Source organism: Pseudopodoces humilis, chromosome 4, assembly GCF_049639895.1.
Source record: "Pseudopodoces humilis isolate 2021_Gansu_Grassland_sample_001 chromosome 4, ASM4963989v1, whole genome shotgun sequence".
In the NCBI taxonomy this organism is placed as follows: Eukaryota; Metazoa; Chordata; class Aves; order Passeriformes; family Paridae; genus Pseudopodoces; species Pseudopodoces humilis.
Genome location: NC_142203.1, coordinates 3,154,487 through 3,179,207, shown reverse-complemented (window position 1 = coordinate 3,179,207; position 24,721 = coordinate 3,154,487). Strand labels below are relative to the sequence as shown.

The 24,721-nt window shown below is 43.4% G+C and overlaps 1 protein-coding gene across 2 annotated transcripts; it reads right to left on the bottom strand.

Moving 5' to 3' along the window:
* Positions 1–7,862: 7,862 nt before the first annotated feature.
* On the bottom strand, positions 7,863–18,366 carry LOC102110282 (ketosamine-3-kinase-like). 2 transcript variants are annotated; one of them, XM_088054475.1, is made up of 8 exons: positions 18,223–18,366; positions 15,311–15,462; positions 13,843–13,934; positions 13,268–13,350; positions 12,742–12,864; positions 11,936–12,072; positions 10,191–10,223; positions 7,863–8,625 (listed from the first exon to the last, which is right to left on the bottom strand). In XM_088054475.1, the coding sequence occupies exons 1-8, from the start codon at positions 18,361–18,363 to the stop codon at positions 8,526–8,528; spliced, it is 861 nt and encodes a 286-aa protein (XP_087910601.1). In that variant the 5' UTR covers positions 18,364–18,366; the 3' UTR covers positions 7,863–8,525. The 2 variants fall into 2 exon arrangements, with proteins under 2 accessions (XP_087910601.1, XP_005529500.2); XM_005529443.2 differs by lacking the exon at positions 7,863–8,625 and having other exon boundaries at positions 9,896–12,072.
* Between the last annotated feature and the right edge of the window lie 6,355 nt (positions 18,367–24,721).

Below are 24,721 nucleotides of genomic sequence, written 5' to 3'. Positions count from 1 at the left end.
CCTGCAAACAAAAAATACTTTGCAAACATTAGCAATGGAATAAGAAAATAACAATAGTTGTATCAAATACAAGTTTACAAAAGCTCCCAAAATTTCCTGTCCATCTGATAGTTATGGGAAGCAAAGGGTGTGTGAAAAGGGGGAGGAAATAAAATGAAAAAAAAAAAAAAAAAGAAAAAGGAAGTTGCCAATGAATTTCAATTTTTTTGTGAAATCTTAATGAATCCAGTGAGCATTTTGGAGATGGTGACTTGACTTGCATGTTGCACTGTGCCCAGTTATTGCTGTGCTTTCTGCATTCTAGGTTTTCTCCAGGACTTGTGACTAAATTTAATAGCTCTCAAGACTTCTTTTCTGATAATTCACATTCCAGCCTTTTTTAAATGAGCCTGTGACCTTCTCAGGTGCCGTGGTTGTAGCTGGGCTGAGTCCTCAATTAACAAAAATTCATAAATACTTTTACTTAAATTTATTTCCACTTGAAAACACCTAACCTCTGTATATTGCAATTGTGGGCCAAGAAATCTGCGAATTTGTGACTGTGGAAGATGCCAGCAGACATCACAACCTTGCATCCCTGAGCTGTGGATCAGATGGGACACGCTCTCCTTAAGCATCCAGTTTGTATTTAAAGGAAAAAGAAACCATTTAATCATTTTCACTGGAGATCAGCTGTCTGCTTTTATCACTCATCATTGACACAATGTGTTCTAGGCCATGTCAGAAAATGTAAATCAAAATGCTGTCTTTGGTATGAAGTAGTGTGGTTTAGTTTTAATGATATTCCCTTTCTGGGTTTTTTGGGATTTGGTTTTTTTTTTAGTGGTTTGGTGTTTGGTTTTTTGGTTTTTGTTAGTTCACACAGAAATTCCTGTATATAAGAGAGTAGCTTTTATTGTAATTTTTTGAAAAGAACAGTCACACAAAGGAAAACAAGTGTTAATGAAGTTTTGAAGGAGAAAAATGTTCCCACAGCATTTTCTATTTCTAGAATGCTATAAATAAGTCTGTCACAGTTGGATCTCATTTTCTTCCTGGAGATTCCATCAGTTGGAAAAAATACAGAAGCCAATAATTCAGAAATAATTCATATCTACACAATTGTGGATTCTTTGGGACGTTTTCTACTTATGAGGAATGAAATATCAGGAACACAGATATTATTAAGTGGTTCTTCAGGCAGTCAGATTTTGAGGGGCAATATAGACAAAGCTAATAAATTCATAATGAAAAGCTGGACAGGGACACCAAGCCTTGTATGGCTCCTGAAGCTGAAAATTTTTTTTTTTCCCCTCCTGACCAGGAGGAAGAATCAGTGACAAAATCTTTCCAGTTCACAGGTGCAGAATCAGAGCGAGAGAGAAAAGATGTGTGTGGAGAAAAGGGTCTTAATTTGCTACTGGATGTGTCTGGAAAAGGGGAATGGTTTTTTGTGAGCTGGATGAGGAATTGGGCCAAAATCAAAGTGTTTCCCTGAGAGCTTTGGAGGGTGCAGTCCAGCCATGAAATAAACTCACCTGGCAGTACTGACCAGGCAGATAAAAACAGAGACATATAAAATAAATTTTGCCTGTAATCTATAACAATTATAGGTTCTCTAAGATTTACAAACCCTAATAAAGAATGGAAGTTAGAATAAGTAAATGTATATTGTAAAAGGGATGTAAGGATTATAGATTACAGATAATAAACATGGATTTCTGTGCACAGTATGTGCATCTGAGATGGCTTTTTGGGTTGTTTTGTTTGGGATTTTTCATTTTTCAAAACAGCTGAGTGCAGATGGCTGGCTGGGAGAAACTGCAATTATCTTGCCTTCCCATTTTCCTATGTACAGCAGAAAGTGGGGGAGAAAAAGGGGGAAAAGAGAAAGAAACATGCCAGATGTGTTTCTAGCATGTTAATGTGAAGAAAACTGCAACAAATGTTGACATTTTGGCATTGAGAACATTGCTTTGCCTAGGGTCTAAGTGGTGGAATGTCAACATTCTTCACTTTCTCTCAGTAAAATATTTGCTTTAAAATGTAAATGAAGACCAGAGAGCTTTTTCTTCATTTTAGCTTGTCAAAACATGTGGATTTGTGTTTACATTGGTTGGCATCACAGGGTTGTCCTTCAAAAAAAATCTGCTTTTATTTTATGATTTCTAACGGGACCTCTCAAACATAAGGTGCTTTTCTGAGTAATGCAATACTGTCTGACATGGGACTAATCTTAAATATAAAGTAAAAAAGGAGCAGCTGAATCTACAGGAGGCTAATGTGAGAGCAGGTGAAATATGGAATGATACAGAGCAAATGCTACCTCCCTGTGAGGCTCAAAAAACCACTCAAAACCAGGTAATGCTCATACAGGACTCACTTCATCAACTGATGATTAATTTTAATGTTAAAAGGAATCAATTTTTAAATAAATTTTAAAATTAAAAATTAAAAATATTTAAATTTTAAATCATTTTTTTCTGCTATGGCAGGAGGCAAATCTAGCACTTTTTTCTCTTTTGTTTTCAAATTCTGTATTTTCAAGAAAGCATGAAGCAGAAAAAGACTAAATTTGTGTATTGATAATTCTATTTCAGTGATTACAAGAGCTGTCAGTTGGGGTCCAATACACCTGATGTGTGTTTACACAGCAGGGAGCAAGACTGAAAATTACTACCAGACAGCAATAGCAAGAAAAGCAGACAAAAATAATTTAGGAAAGCCAAAATTTTCTCCGTGGTTTTCAGCTTCACTCCAAGCTTTATCTGCCTCCAAAATTAACTAAGTGTTAAGCTACCAGTGTATTTGTACTTATTCTTTCTCCATCTCTGCATTCATTACAGCTCAACTGAGCCAAATATTTCTCTTCCATGGCTAGACTTTGTTGGAAAATTAGGTTAAACAGCCTTGTAATGGTTGCAGTATAAAGTAGTTACTGATTTTTTCGTTAAAACTTAGACCCTTTAAACTAATCATTAGTCAAACAAAAACAATAAACCCAATGCTGCAATCCCTCTTTGAAATAAAGTTTATTAGCAAGAAAGATAGGGGTTTTTCCCCATCCCCAAGATATTCCTTACAGCATTTTAATGTGCTTAATGCACATGTGTATACATTCTTGTATAAAAATTAGGAGTATGCTGCTGGGGTCTGTTAGTCCATCTGTTTACTTTACACGTGTGTATTTATATCAGGAATATTTCAGTTCGTTTTCACATCAGTGAAAAATTAACGCCCCAGTGCGTTTTTATACAGTTGATCTTCTATTATTGTTACAGTCAGAGAAGGGGCTGCAAAAATGGCTTTGTTTATGAGCATGCCAGTTCCTGTGTGGCTCTGAGTCAGTGGGAAGTTACAGTAATGGCTCTGCAGTTAAGGATTATATTTTACAGTCTTTGCCCTAGGGACACCAGCACCTACTTTTTCCAGTTTCTAAAATTCTGTATCTTGAAAGAATCCCATAAACCCATGTCCCAGTTTATTAGGAGGACTCTAATCATCAATTAAAGACACTTTAGACTTTGGGCATCTTGATTCAAGGACAGTGAGATTCACTGGATCTGCCCTAAGGCTGTGAAGTCTGGGAGATTACTTTTCTTGCTGTGGAGTGGTCAACAAGGCATGTGTGAGAGACACTTGTCCCACTTGCAGGCCTTGATTTGAGGCAAAGAAATTGGTAAAGAATACAAATTAAATCAGACAAAGCTCATCTGGAACATCTGCTGTAGATGGGGGTCACATTTCTGCAATTCTTTTTTTGTGGGTTTTGTGCTGTCTTTGTTACTGCTCACTTTGGACTCCCTGGAAACAAGAGAAATTGGAGGTAGTTTTTTCTTTTTCTTGCTTAATTCTTTTTTTTTCATGTTGGTTTCCTTCTTTTAGAAACTACCCTTAGGTAACTGTTGGACACAGTAAGCAAAAACTTTAAACACACCTTGAACATGTGCGTGCAACAGGAGCTGCAGAGTTCTGAAAGTGATCACAAAGCAAGAGTGACATTTTTCCAATGCACAGATATAGAATATATCGATACAAAGATCTGTGTGCAGCTCTTCTGCTTCAAAATACCACATCAGAAATTACAAGTGGGCATCTTTCAGGAGTTGTTAAGCACCCTGCATTTTTTTGGGCTCACTTACTGAAGGATATATAGGGTCAGCAATTTGAATATGAGGTGAATATCTCCTCTGGGGATCACAGTGAAGTAATTAATTGTCTCTGCACCTCGTTGTGCCCTTTGTAGCTGTTCCTCACAGTCTATTTGTTTCTTGACGTGATGCTTGAGGTGAGTTTCCTCTGATTTCTCTGAATATCCTTTCTGTAGAGCACAAATAGGTTGAAACAGATGCTGAGAAAAATCAACAATGGCAAAATGAAAAGTGGGTGGTGTTAGAGCACTTATAACCACAGAAACTGCAGAATCAAAGGGGTGGGGGGAAAAATGCAGTGGGGAGAACTTCTCTTTTGATAAAGGAAAATCTAATGACAAAATTTAACCCCTCACCCCCAGCCATCACACCAGACCTTATCAGAGCACAGTCTCTCCCCCTCTCTGCATCACCACGTCCCTTTCTCCTTGGGGCAGGATTATGTACTTCAGTATTTTAATTTCCCTTAAAAATGTCATCAGAAGCCAGAATACTCAAAATGAAATCTCCCTAGATTTTATTATTCAGTACTTTAATGAAAATCCTTGTAGAGATGGATGCTCCCAAATGCTTTGGAAAGTGACAGAAAGATTTCTTGGGTAATCTTAGTGTAAGATGCTTATTAATCTATCAGCAGTTGTGATACCTCTTCCCAAAGCTTGGCCACTTTGTCCCATTCATGAAGCAAATCATCTATTTCTCCCAGCTCAGAGAGTTTCACTATATTCAAAAAATTAGCATCTCTTTATAACCCAAGTGCCCTGTGTTGATTTAGTTAATTAACAACACTTTCATCTCAGCAAGTCAAAATCCCTCCTTTTGGTAACTCCCCCAACATGTTCCCCTATGAAATGTCTGTTTCACAAAGCCCTTTACAAACCAGAACAGCAGATTTGGGGTAAACCTCCCCTTCGCCTTCCACTTAAACCTGCTCTGTGAAATAGTTACTCCAGGGCTCTTCTACCTGCTTTATTTTCCTTTCCCAAGGGCTCATTCCTTCAGAAAAGGTGATAAATTATCAGTAATGAAAGACTTTAAGGGTAGCTTTTCCCTTTAGATGAAGGGAAGAAAGGGAGAAACAACAGTGAGGGGAAAAAAAAAGCAGCACAGGACTACAGCTTTTCCAAATTAAACTCTTATCTCTCTTATCACTACAGATTTTACAGCCCTAAAGAGGGAAGGTTTGTAAATTAGTTGAATTTCTATGCAATTACAGAAAATTATGCCACTTCAGGCATAACTGCACATAGAAAGTGGACTTGTAAAATTCCCCCAGAACCCAGTAAAAATCCTCCAGGATATTATCTTTTTTCAAGGTGATGTGGTTAAGTTACTATTTTTAGTAAGCTCAAGGGAAAATGTATTCATGACATGCAAAACTGGTTATAGCATGCTCTGGAAGCTAGAGAGAGAACATTCTGAGGGCCCCACAAAAAAAAAAAAATAGTCAGCAAAAATGAAATACTGCCCTCTTCTGATTAAATTTGATCCAAGAAGTAGCTGCACTTGCAGTGGAAGAAGAGGTCTGAGGAAAAGACTGAAATGAGTTTAAAAGAGGGGATGGCAGGTGGATGAACCCTCTCTGCAGGCAATGCAGTCGGGAACCTCCACAATTTCTGTGTGGAAAATAATGTCCCACATCAAAGCAGAGATATGGGGAGCCTGAATAAAAGCAACTTGCACTGTGCCTGTGTGTTTCGGGGTACTTCTGTGATGTGGTGTGCAATGCAAGCAGCAGATGGATTAGTTAAAGCACATCTGGCATGGTTTCCCCCTAATTTAGGCATGGAACTTCTTCCTTGCCCAGTTTTGTGCACATGAAGCCTTTTACGTGTCCAAAACCAATCCAAGCCCCAGAAAATCAAGTGCACTGGAGACCTGTCAAACACAAATACCCATTTGATATTCAAACCGCTGTGTGAGTGTGCTGCAAATATCAAATGCCTTTGCTTGATGATGCCCTCTCCTAAATATTTTTTTCACTGGTAACTATCACTGATAATTTGTGGCATTTTCAATTATTTTTATTAATATAGTATTTCTCTAACTACAAAATATGAGTGGGACACCGGTCTTAAAGCATTTTGCAGACACACAAGCATAAAAAAATTCAAAAATCAGATCAGAGAGATATGTGCATGTTGAGCCACTTCTCCGGTCATTTTGACTATTTTGGTGGTAACTTCCTTACAGATTATTTCACACCAGACTGACACGCAATGTCGTTCCAGCTGTAAATTACCACATGATCTGAAAATCCATGGAATGTGGATGTGCTTGAGCCCAGGTTTCAACTGGCCTTTCTCACCTGAGAAAGGCGAGAAATCTCTCTTAGAGATTTCTATGAACTGACCTTCAGCAGTGATCCCTGCGGCAGTCTGAATTTGTCTTTCTGCACGATGTGAATCAGGACATTTCCAGCAGAACTTTAATGCATTTTTTGTTCATCCCCAGGCTGTGCAGGACGTGGTGGAGCCACCTCTGACACGTTCACTGTTGTTACTCTGTGAATCAGACTTGTCTTACTCAAGGTGTGGCTCCGGTACTCACGGAATAGTTGGCTGCTTTACTCTCTCATGTCTGGATTCTTTTTTTTTTTATTATTATTTTTTTTTTTTAAGGTATTTTAAATACACAACAATATGTAAATGGCTTGTGCATACCTAAGTTTCTGTTCTAAAAGAAATACAAAAGCACTTAGAAGAAAAGTTTTCAAGCAATTCATCCACATAAAAAACTTTGCTCTTCACTAATTTACCTTGCACAGTGCTTCTTCCACTTACATGATTTCAGGCTGAGTAAAATGATCTTTCTGCCCATTGCTGAACCTTTACTTTTTGAGTGTGAAGAGCTAAAGTAAAAATATTTATAACAGGCTATTTGTAACATGGGAAAATAATTACAGAACTAAAAATGCAAAATAGTGGCATTTCTGTAAGAACCACTGGGCTGATTAGAGCTGATACTGCCGCAAGCGTTTATCTTCTTGCAACTCTCTGTCTGTTTTCTCTGGAGAAAACATGTTAAAACATAAAAAGATTATTAAGCTAATCACAAAAACAAATGCTTGCAGGCTTTGTTGCTATACACAATGGCAGGACTGGCAATAGGTGCAGCCACAACTTGCAGACTATGCCAGAAAAAGAAAGCATCATGAATTGTGAAGAACCTACTTTCAGATGAAGTAAGGCATCATTCTGTACTTGTACAAATCTTTACATACTTTTGTGTAACTTGGAGGAAACGAGGGGAATGGTCAACCATGTAAGTAACAAATTGTCCATCTGCTCAGTCTGAAGCATTTTCAGTATTTGCTCACATTTAAGTTGTGATGGTGGAGAGACCAGTGAGTCCTTCCAGCAAGTATTCTGGCTGAGCGATAGATTTTGATGAATTTTCATTAGATTACATGTCAGAGACTTGCAAGATTTCTTCTAGCACATTTCCAACAAGGTATGACTCTACCATGATGAAACAGATGACTGCCCATCTATCTCAGCCACACTCGTATTAAGGAGTTCTTGTTTTCCGACAGAACCACTCATATTTTTGCAATTTTAACTGTAGAAAAACCAGTTTTTCTACAATAGGCACAAACCAAAGAATTACTGCTGGACCTGAAATGTTTTACCATTTTATGAGCTTTTACATTTTTTGTGTAAGGCATGTGTTTTACACCAAGAGCTGCTGGTCCTTTGTCACCCCTGTAAGAAACACACTTGGACTAGAAAGTAGGATTTTAAATGCTGTTTATTAGAGTTTAGACTATCAAAAGACAATAGCACAGATAACCCCACACCTCTCTAGGTGCTCTGAGTCCTGAGGGTGTAGCATTGAACACAAACACAGCACTCCATGCAGACCTGGTCCAAAGCATAGAATCTCCCTTTTCTATTATTTTCTTACAGGGAAACAACCCTTTTCATCATTTCTACAGTCAATATGAACATCATGAATGTTCATGCTGGTCCTGAAAAAGTACTGGCTGTGTGTCCTTAGTGCTAAATCATCTCAAAAAGTTCTGATTTGTTTGTTTGTAGGAGCTGGTGAAACAGAAGATAAAGCAACAACTGACCAAGCAGCAAAGGTCTGCTCTGAGGCAATGACTGCAAAAAGGGGAGGGAAATATTTACACCAAACAACTTGGAGAAAATATGCACATTATTTCAAGCTCGGATGCAGACAGTTTCTGGGAATAATTTATTAAAGCGCCAGTGGAACATGAGACATGTAAAGAACTGAAAGGATTGTGCTAATTCACCTTTTATATAAAGGAGCAATCCCATCTATGCAAACCAAGTGTTTTTCTGCAAACCAATAAACCTCATTCTCGTTCCTGTGAATTTGGCTGGGAGATTGTGTTTTGTGTTTCTATTCAGAACTGCTGCCTCTAAATTACATTGTATCAGTGGTACTGGTGAAGATTAGGACAGTAACTTTCCACAGTATTGAGCTGTAAATGAATCCCAGCGTGTTTGTTTCGCAGAGGATTGCTCTGAAGAGGCAAAGAAGGAAGAAAATTCAAAACCCATTTTTGCAATGATGCTGAATTTAAAAACAAGATCAACCAATACGATGTACTTGCAAAATGCACTGGCACTCTCAGGTGTAAAGTTCTGAGCCTTTAATACATACTATTATAACCCAGATCCTATAATACTTGTTTTACCAATGCCTCTATAAACATTCTTGGTTAGGTGGCTCTCCAGCTGCTGGAAGAACCATACCCTGGGTTGCAGTGGAGCACATGGGGAAAGGAATAAAGTGTTTTGTTTTGGCAAAAAAAATAATGACAAGAAATAGAAAACCTTGTATCTGCATAATGAAAGCAATACTAATTAATTTTTCTGTTTAATTGTTAAGGGAAAACAAAAAAAAATGCCCAAACAAATAAAACCTCAAATAAAAACAAATTAGAAATAACTGAATATTTACCAAGAAAAAATAATAAAGCCTTTGTCACTGTGGTGTGGCTCAGAAATACCAGAAATACCTTTTCCCTCCCTAAAGATTTTTGTCACATTCTAATTCTGTAGCACTTCCCACCTGCTCTGACTTCTGCCAGAAGAGCCCAGCAGCGGTTTTAATCACCAGATCTATTTTGGAACAGCACTGAGGAGGAGAAGCAGGAGGAAAACCAGCACTGGAGTTTAACATTTGTATCTGCAGGCAGTTTTTGCAGGCGGCTGGAGCCTGAGAGGGGCTCAGAGCCAAGGGATCCATGATGAAGGAGAGATTCCCATTACATTCCATTTGTCTGCCTCTCTACATCCCTTCTGATCTTACTGACAGCAAAAAAACAGCTTTGAAAAATTGAGCATAATACCCTTACATTAAAACTCTCAATACAATTGTTTCTATCTGCATAACTTGATTAAATACAACTTTTCTTCAATCACAAAAATATTTTGATTCAGTTCTACTAGGAAAAGGTCATCTCTGAACACTTGCTGTTTATAAGTAAGTTGCTCTCACAACTACAACTGACAGAAAATCCACTTTCATATTCATCTTCCCCTGCTAATAATGAAGACTATTTATGTATTTTAGGAAAATTAACATCTTGACTTGCACTGTAAGGAACATGTAGATTCTTTTCAGTGACACACTTCTCCAAACCAACCCATGACCATGCACAGAAACACCTCCACTGAGCATAGTTTATCTAATAAACTGAGGATCTTTAACAGGTCAGAGCAAGTAATTACCCAAGATGAATAAACCAAGATGTAAGATTTTAATTTAGAAAACAGTGACAACAATAGTAAACTGGGAAACCTTTTATTCAGGCAACAAGGTAGAAGTAAAATGTATTAACCAAGCAGATTTTTTGCAGCAAAAGTCCAACAGCCAGTGAGAAAAGTAGTAGAATTAAGTAAAGTTGTAGCAAATACCAGTCTTATCCAAACTTGTTTCCAATTTGTGTCAATAACTGCCAAACTAGCAGCTACAAAACCCTCAGTAATTTGCCAATACCCAGTGCAAAGCAGTTCTAGTTAATAAAAGTAATTCCCCAACACTCAAAGTGCACGTTAGGTATCATGCATCTCTCTCACCTACCTGGCAGGCTTGCACAGAAGCACCAGTACCAGCCTACATCAAAAACAGAACAATTTCAGTATTAACTCCTTGCAGGCAAAAGCCACAGTCTGTGGAACAATCACAATAAATTCTGACAGGGCTGAAGTGCTGCACTGTGAGTTACATGTTAACTTCCTTCCCTTTCACCTCTCTTACCACAACAGCTGCCGCAGGCATTTAGTGGGGACTGGCATGTAAGAGTTTAGGAAAGGAAGACCTCCTTGTTTTCCAGGTTATCCAGAGATGTCTACATCTTCCCGTTTCTAGTGTGTCTGAGGCCCTGGGAGACCTTCACACTGAATATTTTAGAATGAACAGTGCAGCACTCTTAAATCTGCATTAGACCTCTCATGAGCACAGATACAGAAATGGTGGAGACTTGACACTGGGCACATTCGTGGTTTACTGATCCTTGTGCCAGAATAAGGTCGATAAACTATTGCTGGTAAACACACTGGTATCAGAAACCACAAGCAGTAGTATCCCCTTGGAATAAAATTACCTAACAGGCATTCCTGTGGAGAAGCAGACGGTTACAGCCTGTAAACCATCCCAGGAGTCTTCCCTGACCTCCTTCCCATTTTATGTTGTATTTTTATTGTTTTCTTTGAGGGTGTGGAAAACACAAAGTTCCAGCTGATGTAGTTTCATGATTAGGTGGATTTTGAATGACTTCAGTCATGCACGTGAAGCATGTACAGGTTTTATTAGAGAATACACCTCCACAAGGTGTGTACATGAAAAGTGTCTTAACCAGAAAGTTCTCTAATGGCATGCTGGACAAAAGCATAATCCAAAAAAAGGAAGAGAACTAGTTCTGCTGGAAGCAAAATTGCTGTGGATAAGTGCCCACTGACCAGAAAGCACCAAACAGCCTACAAACATTCCAGGAGGCACCAACAGTCTGCATCCAATGGAATCAATCAGCAAAATCCTGGAGGTCTTTAAAAGCCTCTGGACCCAATCCTGAGTAATCTGCTTAGGCAGGGAGGTTGGACTAGATGACATTCTGTGATTCCCACCCCCCCACAATCTCACCCACTCTGATTCCGTGAAAATTAATAGCAAGTCCAAATCCCTTCTCAAAGTTCCCGTTACATAATTTTCCTGTTGACTTTCAAGCTCTGCTGTTGACATTGCTCTCATGCACACAACTGAACATGAAGAGCTGAAAGAGGGAGGAAGACACAGCAAAATGCAGCGAGCAACTTCTTTTAGGCATCTCCTCGATGCTTTATTTGTACTACCCTGCACAGTCTCACGTGCTTTCTGGACACTGAGACCTTTATTCACTGTGCAAATTAATAAACTCCTTCCTTAGTTTTCTCCCCTCACGGAGTTATCCCCAGCTATCCTAAAAAGGGATATTTTACACTTGGCATTCAGCAGGTGTCACTGGTTCTAGGTCTTTAACACGATCAGGGGTCTCACAGGTTGTTTTTAACATTACTACTCCTGCAGCTGCACCACCAAGTATGGGGCTCTCCAAACAACACGGGAAGTATTTGGCTTAAGCAGCAACTTATTTTACAAGGTTTCTCATAATGTTTAAAGAAGACCCTCTGTACCCTGAACCAAAATGGTTCCAGTGGTTCATGTAGTGGAACAGCTGATAAAGCTTCAGGCGTTTCTCAAACCCTGTGGCTTTGGGGATTTTACTGTGGTAAGCAGAATAAAAAGAACTGCTGAAGCCACCAAACATCCCAGCTATTGCAAGCTCGTACTCTGAATGGCCATAGAAAGAAGCCGGATCGAAGATAATCGGACCAGAATCATCCTCAGCTACATTTCCTCCCCAGAGATCCCCATGCAGGAGAGCAGGAACAATTTCCACACCACAGAACAAACTGGGTATCTTCAGCTGCAGGGGGAGAAAAGCAAGACATGTAAATTAATGTAGAGGTTTATCTGCATACTTGCAGTGTCTTGAAACCCATCATTTGAAACACCATAAGACCTGGTCAACAGAGATGATGAGTACATCCACAGGACACTTATTTTTCATAAAAGGCAGCAGCAGAACAGTAATCTAAATCTTTTCTAGCAGGAAAATACAATCCTTGAAACTCAGATATTGACCAGGGTTAGTAATAGCAACCACCAACCCTTCATCATTAGAAAGCTCATCAAATTTCCAAAAAGCAGGACCCAAGGAGCCAACCAATGGTGCAGTCACTTAAACAGGTGCAAACAGTGAACAAACAGACAACACGCAGAACAGAACTACTTGTGTACATTTCTCCTCATGAACGTGTTACAGGGAATGAGAATATGAGCTCCATCCAGTATTTCCCAAACGGTAAGGCAGGGCAGTATCTGGCAGTTTGGAATTCACTCTGGAATGTTAGCATAGGGCGATGTGGCAAATGCCATTTTACCTTAGAATAAAGGGCATTTTAATCCTTAAAAACTGGAGTCTCTTATCAACTGTACCTGGTGCAAACCAACGAACTTGAACTTTGGTTTAAGAAAATAAAATTGAAGTATACCCAGCTCTGCCAATAATGAGAACTGAGGGAATTGCTCCTACCTGAAGCTGTGCCCAAAGTTCTCTTGCTTCTCTGTCACCTGATTTCTTTTCGACCATGTCCATCTGGGGTTGGATCCTCTGTCTGGCAAAGAAGGTCACCCAGTCACTCTGCCAGTCATTCACCTGAAGGAACAGTACTGCAGATGTCAGTTCTACAGCACACAAAAGACAGATTTTCTTCTTTTTCAAATAAGCCTTTTAAGGATCACACAGCTTTTGTGCTGGTACCATCCAGGACAGTAAACGCTATCATTTAATCGAATGTTATCTTAAAACATTAAAGTAGAGTAATAATTTTCTCTCAGTGATTAAAGTCCAAGAAACTGAAGAGTTATCAGTGTCCAAAGCAGTTATAAGTGCTGTCCAAAGCACCACCTTCCTTAGCAGGCTGAACCATGTTTCGTTTATTTTCATGGCTCCACAAAAATTCATTTATTTCCATTACGGTAATTTTTGACCCTCTGTGTCACAGAAGGGAAAACAAGATAAATTTGAAATCCTATCAGTCTGATGAAGTACAACCTACCTGTGGAAGATAACCGCAGCAGGTAACTGTATGAAAGCCAAACTGATCCACAAACTGGACTTCTGTTTGCCCTGGACCTTTACCTTTTAAACCAAAGACAAAAATTCGACACCAGTGACAAAATACTGAGCATCCGTGACACAACTGAACCTTTAAAACTAAAAAAGAGTGCAATGCTGCTTCTACTGAGAATAAAAAAAAAAATTATGTTCTTTTTATGGTTACAATGTGGTGGGTTTTTTAATTTAAATTTAAATTTCAATGTAAAGCAGACTTATTCTACTCTTCAAAATTGTATTTTAAGGTTCTTTATCCCCTCTGATACCATGTCCTTGTAGAAACTGTGGTTTGGGCTCCAAAAAAGGGTCCAATACTGAGTAAGTGTTTTGCTTACACAGACCCAAACAATGCAAACAAAATCAAAAATAAACCCTCCCCAGGTTTGTTTCATCCAAACCTATTCTCATTCTGTTTTCAAGGGAAGATGAACTTGTCCTGAAGTAGCAAAAGTTATTTTAACAGCTTTGTAGATTATCATCAACTGGGTTAAATTTGCAAACAGCTGTGTACTGTACCAACTGTGTTCCCTTCTTTCTTCAGCTTCTCTCCAAGTTTCTGGTTATGAAGGTGAAGATCAGCCAGCTGAGTTCCAAGCAGTGCCGAATGTCTAAGAAACAAAAAAGCAATCTGAGTACCACTGACACATGAACAGAATCAGGTCTTGATATTCCAGGAGTTACTTGAACAGATTTATCGAGTAAGTAAAAGCAGTTCTACACCTCTAACAAAATAATTTTTCGGTGTATCCCAGTTATAAACACCTTGTCTTCCTATCAAGACTGCACATTAACACAAAATGTACTTACTTGGCTGTTTCTGACACCGCTACTGAAAGTGAAAGTGAGCAGCAAGCATGAATTTACTAATAATGAGAAACTATCAATTCTAATTTCTGTGTGATATCCTCTGTAAGAACTCTCAGTAAGATATGTGTAAGAAAGCATGCACAACATGTTATGCCTTTTTTGGTTTTTTAACTCTGGTAAACTGTATTTGGCAAACAGAACGAAATAAGGCTGATCCTTTTCTTTCTACCGCTGCTTCCAGCTGCTTTTCTCTTATATGCCTAGATGATGAGAGAGTCACAGGGACCTAGTTTATTATCTAATAAAGCCTCATCCTCTACACGGTTCAGAAGAGCACTGAAGTAATTACAAACAGATTTTACAACCAGTCACTTCCCATGTCAACAAAATTATGTTCCTTTTACTGCCTTTGATCTTTATCAATTTTTCCTGTTCTCAAGGCACTGTCATTCAAGGCAAAGTTTTTCTTCAATTTGTTCCAGTTAGCACAGGAAATCTGCATGCCAAAGGTACCATTTTTAAGCCCAAAACAGCAACATCTCTGCCCTTTCTCTTGGGACTCATTGAGGGCTCCTCATGAGTTAGAAACTCTGCCAACAAGCAGGATGAAGGACAAGACTTTAAACTGGCTGCAGAAGTTCTAAGGGAGAGAGATGAGAAATCGGTCACAATCACCACCCTAATGGAAGCAGACAGATGAATTCATCATATTAAGTGCTCGTCACAGAGAAGGGTCAAAAGTTTGAAACTATCAAAATGAAGGTAAGAGCTGAAAATACTGAAATCAAGATCTATTGATTTGGGGAAGTGCCTCTGCACAATCATGTCAAGCAAGAAAGTACCGGTTCTTATATAGAGGGCAAGTACACAAAACATGGGATCAGGCTGGTCATTTTCCTTTCTGTGAAAAGAAACCTTGCTGTAAAGATCACTAATTACCTAAGCTAAAAAAAACCCAAACTAACCAAAACCCAGGCTCACTTTGGGATGTACGATCAATTTGCTAGGTGAGGCATTATGAAGTATTTGATACAGCTCTACTCTGGGTGATTTCCCATATTTGTCTTGGCTTGCTTTAGAAAGAAATGAAACAAGGTTCCCCTGTGAAAACAAGTGATTGGACTATAGTAACAGCCAAAATTTCTTGTTAAAGGAGGCAAAGATAACACTGTTTTACCTGTTTAAGCCTCCCATTTCCAAATGTTCCATCACAAATGCAGTACTGCCCCCGGGCAGGTCTATAACTTTGATGGGTTTAGGCACTTTTATCGTCTGTGTTTTCAGGATGGCTTCCAGGCTTGCCATTTCTCCCTCAAACATTCTTCTGGCCTGCCAGATATTAAGGGAAAGCATTAGTGTCTACGAGCCATCAGTCAGAGGTAAGCAAAGCACTTCCACAAAGTCAACTGGTTTCATAAAACTTACACAGAAAGGCTGGAGGAAATGTTTATTCACACACAAGGTACAGGCAGAACCACACCGTCAGACTTGACAATAGTTTTACAATTACAGAAATTTCACTTCATAAAACAAGTGAGTGAAAATTACTTAGGCTCTAGGATTCTCTATAATTTAGAAAGTCTGTTTGTAACTGAAGGAGTGCAAACTGCTTACAGACAGAGTATGAGCTCCTTCAGCTGTGCCCCATCAGACTGGTTTTCTAGAATGGTTTTCCATGTTGTTTTCTTTTACCTCATGGGGGAAGGGTGTGGGTGGGAATCTACTGTTGGAGCCAAATGCCCCTTATCACACTTGCACAACCCAAGCCACTACAAACTGCATTTGCTTGGAAGACATTCTGAATTTGGGGCCTATTTCTGCACCTGTTACCCACACCAAGAAAAATCTATTCTCCTGAGCTCCTCCTCTGACATCAGTCACACTCATCACATGGAGAAATGCTTCTTTACAAGAGTCAGGCAGGGGTTGTAGAAAGAGCGTGTGGGAAATTTAACATATCTGGCAAAAGCAAAAGCAGAGAAGCAGAATGAATAAAATAGAAAGAGAATGCTAGCCCTTCAGTAATGATCCACACAATGCAGTCATAGGACAGTCTGAGTAGACTTCAATTAAAAATTCCAAAGCTTAGAGGCAAACACAGAATGTTTGTGCTTGAAGGGACCTTAAGACATCCATAAATATCCATAAACACTACCTTGTCCCATCCCCTGCCATGGGCAGGGACACTGTCCTGGGGTGCTCCAAGCCCTATCCAGCCTGGCCTTGGACACTTTCAGGAATCCAGATGCAGCCACAGCTCCTCTGGGCACCTTGTGCCAGGGCCTCACCACTCTCAGAGTCAGGAATTTCCTCCTAATATCTAACCTAAACCTACTCTCTGTCAGTTTGAAGCCATCCCCCCTTTCCCTGTTACTCCAGGTCCTTATAAAAAGGTCTTTCTCCATCTTTCCTGTGGGCTCCCTTCAGGCACTGCAGGGTGAAACTGTGTCTCTACAGAGCCTTCTCTTCTGCAGGCTGAGCAAGCCCAGCTCTCCCAACCTCTCCTTATGGTGCTCCATCCCTCCATCATCTCTGGCTGTCCTTCTGCCTCAAGACTGAAGAACTGCTGCGTTACTGAGGCATGAGTTATGTGTCCACAGGAAACCAGGAAATTCTGTGTCTCTGTCTAAAGCATCACATTTGGCTAAAGCCAGCTGCTCAAACAGAGTAAAAACTGCTGATGCACAGCGGCTGCTGCTCACACAGCACAGCATTTACTTCAACAAAGTTTGCTTTGATCAGTGCTCAGGATCCACATACAGGCAAAAGCATACAAAATGAAACTGCTGAATAGAAAATCTATCCAGATCTTTTTTGTCCCCCCATAAGCCTGATCTTGCAGCTAGTTGGATTGTATAGCTAAATACAGAATTAGTGAAGGGCTACACCATTTCAACTTCTCTTCTGTAAAGAAGGACAACTGTCCTGTGTCCTTCCATGTTACCACCGCAAATCAGCTCCCCAGCTTGATCAGAAATTGTTGAGAAATCTGGAATAAATATAGTGGCATGCATACTTTCAAACACATTTGCTTGCTATGAAGGGCAAACATAAGTTTGGCTCCTGTTTGCCACTGAAGCTCTTTATGTGATAAACACAAGAACAAAGTATCTTTAAAGTAAATTCCACCTGATCTCTGTTTTTGCAAAGGATGCTGAAGAAGTAAGTTACATTATACTTATCTCTACCAAACCTAGGTATCTACCTTCCACAGTATGTTCCAGATATTGAAAGGATAAAGCAGAAAAGCTTGAAGAACTGTGAAAAAATATCACTTACTGAGAAAAGCTCTTTCTTGTGTGCAGGGAATTAATTAGTTAAAACCATGGAAATCATACATCCCCTCAGCAGACAATTTTATACCTACTGGGTTGCCTTAGCCACTGTCACAGCACTTGCAGACACTGTTACAGCACTGCTACCCTCTGTAAATGACAAAAGCATGTCATGGTACTGCATATCCTGGACCAACAACACTGATACCACCACAGAATCAGTCAGGCTGGAAAAAACCTCCCAGACCATTGAGTCCAACCTTTGACCCACCTGCACCTTGTCACACACACCACAGCCCTGAGTGCCACGTCCAGGTGTTCCTTGGGCACCTCCAGGAATGGGGACCCCACCATATACCTAGGGAGCCCCTTCCAATGCTTAACAACCTTCTCTAGGAAGAAACTCCTGCTGATGTCCTCCCTGAGCCTCCCCTGGCCCAGCCTGAGGCCGTTCCCTCTCCTCCTGTCCCTGTTCCTGGGAGCAGAGCCCGACCCCCCCGGCTGTCCCCTCCTGGCAGGGACTTGTGCAGAGCCACAAGGGCCCCCTGAGCCTCCTTTTCTCCAGGCTGAGCCCCTTTCCCAGCTCCCTCAGCCCCTCCTGGGGCTCCAGCCCCTTCCCAGCTCCGTTCCCTTCTCTGGGCCCGCTGCAGCCCCTCAATTCCCTGTGCTGAGGGGCCCAGAGCTGGACACGGCACTCGAGGTGTGGCCTCAGCAGTGGCAGCACAGGGACGGGCACTGCCCTGCTCCTGCTGCCACACCAGGCCCGGAATGCTGCTTCCCATCGCGGCACCTCCCGATCCCCACCCCGCCACACCTCCGACCGAGAGTTGCTCTTCACGAACACCCGGCCGTGGTCCGTGTCGTAGCTCCGGCCCTGGCTGATGCAGCCGCCCCCCGTGTGCCCGGTGGGCCGCAGCCCCGCCGTGCCGAGCGCTCCCTTCAGCGCCTCCTCCATGGCGGCGACTGCCGGGGTGGGGACGGGGCGGGACGGGGCGGGCAAGGGAGGGGCGGGACGGGCCGAGAAGGGGCGGAACGGACCGGGCTGAGGCGGCTGAGGCGGCTGAGGCGGCTGAGGCGGCTGTGGCGGCTGAGGCGGCTGAGGCGGCGGAGGGGGCAGAGGGGGCAGAGGCGGCGGAGGCGGCAGAGGCGGCGGAGGCGGCTGAGGGGGCTGAGGCGGCTGAGGCGGCGGAGGCGGCTGAGGCGGCTGAGGCGGCTGAGGCGGCTGAGGCGGCTGAGGCGGCTGAGGCGGCTGAGGCGGCTGAGGGACCCGGCCGGTGCTGTCAAAAGATTCTCTCGTTCCTTGTATGCCAATTCTTCCGTACGTTCAGTTTTATTCTTCTCTTAATCACCGAACCAATTACAAAATCAGATAATATGTTGAGTTGGAAGGGATCCACGAGGACCATCAACTCGTGGCCCTGCACAGGACGTCCCCACTATCCCATGTGCCTGAGAGCACTGTCCTACGGTATTTTTCTTAAAATCTGCACAGCTGCATAGTAAGGGTACCGGCTCTCCAGGATCTACTGACAAATTTCTTATAAAGCCCTGAAGAAAGGAAAAGACCAGAAAAAACTCAGCTTCAAATATGATAATAGGCCACAACAGAAGTAGTTAAAATGCTGAAATTTCTGTAATACTAAAGTTTGGTGCTAACTTACATCATCTTAAATAAATAAGCTATAGTACAGTAATGACATATGTAATCCTACAGGCATTAACCTAAAGTTTTAAATAAATAAGGTAGACTTGATAAACGTGGCCTGGCTAAAGCAGACAATGGGTGCCAGGACTCTGCTCGCTGTTGCCAAATTTCTGTATTAGTCTCTTAATGCAAGATAGATTGTTGTGCAGATACTGGTGTTAGAGATGACAATATAATATTTGCTTTCGCATTTATACATAATTTTTATTTATATATAACCTTTTCTATCACAAGTATTTTGATATAGTACAATTTATACTTAATTTTAACTGCTTTTGTATAGTATAATCTGTCAGTATACACTTATATGAATGGTAATGTAATAAATACATTGTGTCGTAGGCATTAGTGAACTGTTAAAGATAGAGACTAAAAATATCTCTATATAAACAACTTAAAGAACGGTGCAAAACCACTAATTTTCCTTACATTTGTGAACTAGCGCATAAGCATCCAGAGCATGAAATAATAGGATAGGAAGACGGGAAGACGTTACCTATAAAATATCCTGCAGGCAGGTCAGAGGTTAAGAATCAAACAAGAAGAGAACCTGGAATATCAAGAATTGCCAAAGAAGTTTGAGTAATAAAACATGAATATGCGTGAACCAGATTAATGGCACAGTATAAAGGCAAATTGTTTCAAATCTACAGCGTCTTCTTTGGCTGTTTGCAAGGAGCACCCCAGCACTGGACTTTCGTCTCTTATTTTATTCCCTATTAAACGTCTTTAAAATCCTGAAGAGTTACTCCGTTTTTCGCACTGGCATCCATTCTTCATTCGCAGTAGCCAGGGCTACACTAGAAAGGAAAGCAAAAAGAAAATTAAGGCAGGTAAACATTTCTGAGGAGTTTAGTGTTTCTTGTTCTTCGCTTTAATGCAGCACCAAAGACAGCTCAAATAGGTGGAGTCTGAGGGCTGAAAAACTTATTTGGCTTACTTTTGCAAAAATCAGTCAGCACACGCCGAGTCTAAGCATCTGTGGGAATTTCTCATGGTTTTCCTTTGTCTCCTGCCACAGCACCAGCGAATTTGGAATAATAATTCTGCCCGCAAATACATTAGCAATATAGCAAAAAAACTAAATAAACGCCAGCCGACACCCCTCTAAGTTCTTAAGAATCTAAAGAATTCTGATACTGAAGATGTGAAATGTGTGTGTCCAAATCAGAAAAGTTTGCAGAGGAAGAAGTTTACATACTATCACGGCATATCCAGGTGGCGACCGTGAGCCCGCCTGGCGACACGGGCTCCGCGGAGCTCCGCTGTAACCGGGGGCTCCCCCGGGGCCATTGTGACCTCACGGCCGATGCGGTCCCTCGCTGCCCCGCTGCGCTATAAAAGCGGGCACTCCGGCGCCGCGCCCGCCTGCGGCGGCATGGCTCGCTACCGCCGGCGCTCCCGCAGGAGCCGCAGCCGCAGCCGCAGCCGGAGCCGGCGCCGCCGCTCCCGCCGCCGGGGCGTGCGCAGGAGGAGCCGGGCCTCCCGCCGCTCCCGGTACCGCCGCCGCCGCCGCAGCAGCCGCAGACGCCGCCGCCGGCGCTGAGCCGAGCGCGGGGCTCGGCCTCGCACGGCCCGAGGAGCGCGCAGAGCGCGGCCGTGGCGCGGGGCTGGCGATGCCAATAAAGGCCAGCAATTCCTACTGGCGTCTGCGTGTCCCTGAGTGTCCCTGAGTGTCCCTGAGTGTCCCTGAGTGTCCCTGAGTGTCCGTGCGTGTCCCCAAGTGGGCGCTTGCCCCGAGTCCCTGTCAGTGTCAGATCGCTCCAAACATTAATCCAAAACTACCAATGGCACCACTGAGCCATGTCCCAGGTGCCACATTTACCCGCCGGGACAATTCCAGTCCACAATGAGCCACTTGCAAACGAGCCACCAAAAAGTCACTGGGAAATAAAAAGACACTTCAGGGCCCTGCGATGACTGCAGGGGGATCAGGAGCCCAGGTGCTGATTTCCTCAGCTCTTCCCAGAAAGCCAAATTGTATCGATAGAAATAGGCAGATTCGGTTGGTGTCAATGGGAAAATGTGGGCTTTGTTCACCACAGAAAGATCTACTCAACACCTGCCTGAGCCACTGGCAATGATGGGAGGCACCTTTCACTGAGGAAAAAGAGTTCCAGCACAGGAGTCAATAGCGGGGCTCATTGACACAGCTTTAAACTGCCTTGGATGGGAGAAGGGTCAAACTTGGCTTGCCAAGTCTAAGAAATGGCATGGTATGCCAAAAATGGAACAAAGCAGCACAAATGGGATCCCTCCATCTGCTTCATGAGCTGTTGGCTACCATGTTCCAGACCTGTAATGTTTCTACAGCCATGCACTCAGTGTGAGGAACAAACGAGAGGAGCTCGAGGCTTTGGTGCAGCCCCAGAGATTTGGCACCTCTGGCTCTCTCGGAGTGAGAGCTGGTGGGATGAGTGCTGTGGATGCAGTGCCCTGTCGGACTGTACGGAGCAGCAGGGTTACCGTGTCTGCAGCTCACAGATGCCAGGGGCACAGCTCAGGGCCTCTGGATGAGAACCAAGGAGCAAAGAAATGATGTGGATGTGACCGTGGGAGTCCCCTCCCCAAAGGACAGAGAGCTCCGCTTGCCACGTGAGTCCAGGGACCGGCCCTGAGGGTGACTGAGGGCTTGAGCCACCTCTGAGACAAGCTGGACCATCCCAAGAGGTGCCCGAGCATTCCCTGGGATTCCGTGGATCTGCACCTCAACTGCATCTTGCACACGCTGGCAAGGCAGAATGATGCTTCTGGGCAAAACCACCATGAAGAAAAGACACTGAATGCAAGAACTGGCCAGGTAAATATTCCTGTATCTGCCTTATGCCATTATTGAGGTGTGTTGCTTTGTCTTCAATTCTGTTCTGATTCTTAACATCAAAAAAGGCTATATTATAAATTGAAATAGGAGGAAAAAGGTAAAAACAAAACTCTGAAAGCCCAAAAATACCTTGAACATTAAGGAAATATACACTGCTAATGCAGAGAGCCACAGGATCACTGCAGCTTGAAAGGCATTTATCTGAAAGCTCCACTAGGGATCAGATTTACCACAATAAGAATGTTGTAGCTGCAGGAAAATTCCCATTTTTCCGTGTGCCTTCAGCTTTCTCCCCACAATCTGATCAGTGTCAGGCACTGACAGAATCGTTCCTCCCCTACCCAAAGCTCCCGTGTTTAGTCCAGCACAGATACAACCCCTGGCCCGGAACTCTGGCCATGCACTGATCCAGAACTTGCCTGAACACAAACTTGTGCCACAGGAGGTGATTTTGGAGGTGGATTTGGCTTTGAAGTCAGCCCTGCCTTGTGTGGTGGAGCTGGACAAGAACCTTTAGAGATCAGAGCCAGCAGGGCTTGTCCCCCATTTCTGTGGCTGGAGAGCTGCATTTGCCAGGGACTTCCACTCCTCCGGCACCAAGGCCAGCTGAGCACTTGCAGGTTTTGCCATCAGACCCTTCTTTAGTATCCACTCTCAAAATGCTCAGTCATGGTCTGGTCCTTCTGTAGCTGAAGCAGAAATAAAAGGTCTCGGCTGGCTTAGTTCCTGTTCTTGCCAAAATGCAGGGGTGGTGTGTGGTCACTTCATTAAAGCTGATGGGAAATACCAAAGGCTGATCCCTGGCAGAGAACCGTGGTGGTCCTCATCACCAGCAGGAGACATGGTGCAGACAATGGAAGAAAAATGAAAACTTGAAGTTTATGGATATTGATAATTCTTCAACACAGACATTTTAAAAAGTTTAAGTTCAAAAGGTATTTTTCTCTTTTTAAAGTAGTCTGCAAGGAAAATATAATTGCATTGGCCATTTCTTTCCATGCACAGCAAGGACATCAGTAATAATTTGTCCTGGGTTGATGTTACGGTGCTTGTATCCCCAATGGTCTTCTGTTTCTGCTACAAATTAAGTTCCACATCTTTAAGACTGGTTCCAGTAGCGAAACTATTTGTTTTCAGAAATTTTCAGAAATGTTTATTTGTTTTCAGAAACAGCGCTCACTCCCAGCGCATGTTTCTCCAGACTGCGTTGTCTGCAGCAGGGACAGACTGCGGGTCAGAGCTCTCCTTTGCTTTTAGTTAGTTTTTAAGCTAGATGAGACAGAGGAGTTCCCCGGATTGTGGGGTGGGGTTTTTGGGGTTTTTTGGGGGGTTTATTATTTGTTTATTAATTTATTTATTTTCTTGGGTCTGTTTAAACCTGCTCTGGACAGACAACTCAGAAAACCCCAGGAGCTCACGCATGTGACGCAACGGGACCTGGGTCTCGCCACTTTCCAGCGCCACAGGGACTGAAAAGACATTGCACAAGCCGAGGGACTCGGTCTCCCTCGGGAGCGAGGTTGCGGCGGAGCCCTTTGTGATGCCAGAAGTTCGCAGAGGCGACGTCCCCGCTGAGGTCACGGCGGGGCTGCCCCGCTGCGCTATAAAAGCGGGCACTCCGGCGCCGCGCCCGCCTGCGGCGGCATGGCTCGCTACCGCCGGCGCTCCCGCAGGGGCCGCAGCCGCCGCCGCAGCCGGGGGCGGCGCCGGCGCTCCCGCCCCCCGGGCGTGCGCAGGAGGAGCCGGCCCCCCCGCCGCCCCCGCCCCCCCGCCCGCGGCCGCACCAGCCGCAGCCGCCGCCGCCGGCGCTGAGCCGAGCGCGGGGCTCGGCCTCGCACGGCCCGAGGAGCGCGCAGAGCGCGGCCGTGGCGCGGGGCTGGCGATGCCAATAAAGGCCAGCAATTCCTACTGGCGTCTGCGTGTCCCTGAGTGCCCCTGAGTGTCCCTGAGTGTTCGTGGGTGCCCGTGCGTGTCCCCAAGCAGGAGCTCGCCCACGTGATGGGATACAGAGAATGAGGTTTGCAGAGAGCTTTCAGGTCACCAAATCCAAACATCAACCCGAAACTACCTGTCCCACCACTAAGCCGTGTCTAAAGTGCCACATTTACCTCTTCTTTAAATCCCTCCAGCATTGGTGACACCACCACAGCCCTGGGCAGTCTGTTCCAGGGTTTGATAACACTTCTGTTGAAGAAACCTTTCCAAACAGCCAACTAAACCTTTTCAGGTGCAACTCTCAGCATTTTCCTCTCATGCTTTTTCTTGCTCCCTGGGACAAGAGCCTGGAGCCAGCTCGGCTTCAGCCTTCTGTCTGCTGCATCCTTGGCAGGGGGTGTCTCCAGCGCTTTGGGTCTCTGTTCTGGGCAGTCCATGACAGTTTGGACCTTTGATAAGGACAATAGCACAGAATAGCACAGCCTTGCACAAATAGATAAAGGATGGAACTTAGGCAAACAGAAGCCATGCCAAATGCAAGCAGGACATTTTCTCTCCTTTTAGAAGTCCCTCCAGGAACGGTGAAACCACCCTGGGCATCCTGTTCCGATGTTTGACAACACTTCTTGCTGAAGAAACCATTCGAAATAGCCGACTTAAACCTTCTCAGGTGCGACTTTATGCACTTTTCTCTGGCACTGGCTGCTTTCACCCTGCCAGAACAGCCTGGAGCCAGGCTGAGCACAGAGTGAACAGCAGGAGATCGCCGTGGCACCCGGCCCTTCCCGCTCCTCATTTCCTCCCTTCTCCCCCCAGCTACAGCCCAAAGACCGCCCCAGCCGGGTCCCCCCG

Excerpts from the sequence above, each read along its gene's own strand:
- LOC102110282 (XM_005529443.2), bottom strand. The coding sequence starts at position 18,363 with ATGGAGGAGGCGCTGAAGGGAGCGCTCGGCACGGCGGGGCTGCGGCCC. Across the intron at positions 13,935-15,310 it reads GAAATGGGAGGCTTAAACAG|ACATTCGGCACTGCTTGGAA; the intron begins GTAAAACAGTGT and ends TTTGTTTCTTAG. Across the intron at positions 12,865-13,267 it reads GCTGCGGTTATCTTCCACAG|GTGAATGACTGGCAGAGTGA; the intron begins GTAGGTTGTACT and ends CTGTTCCTTCAG.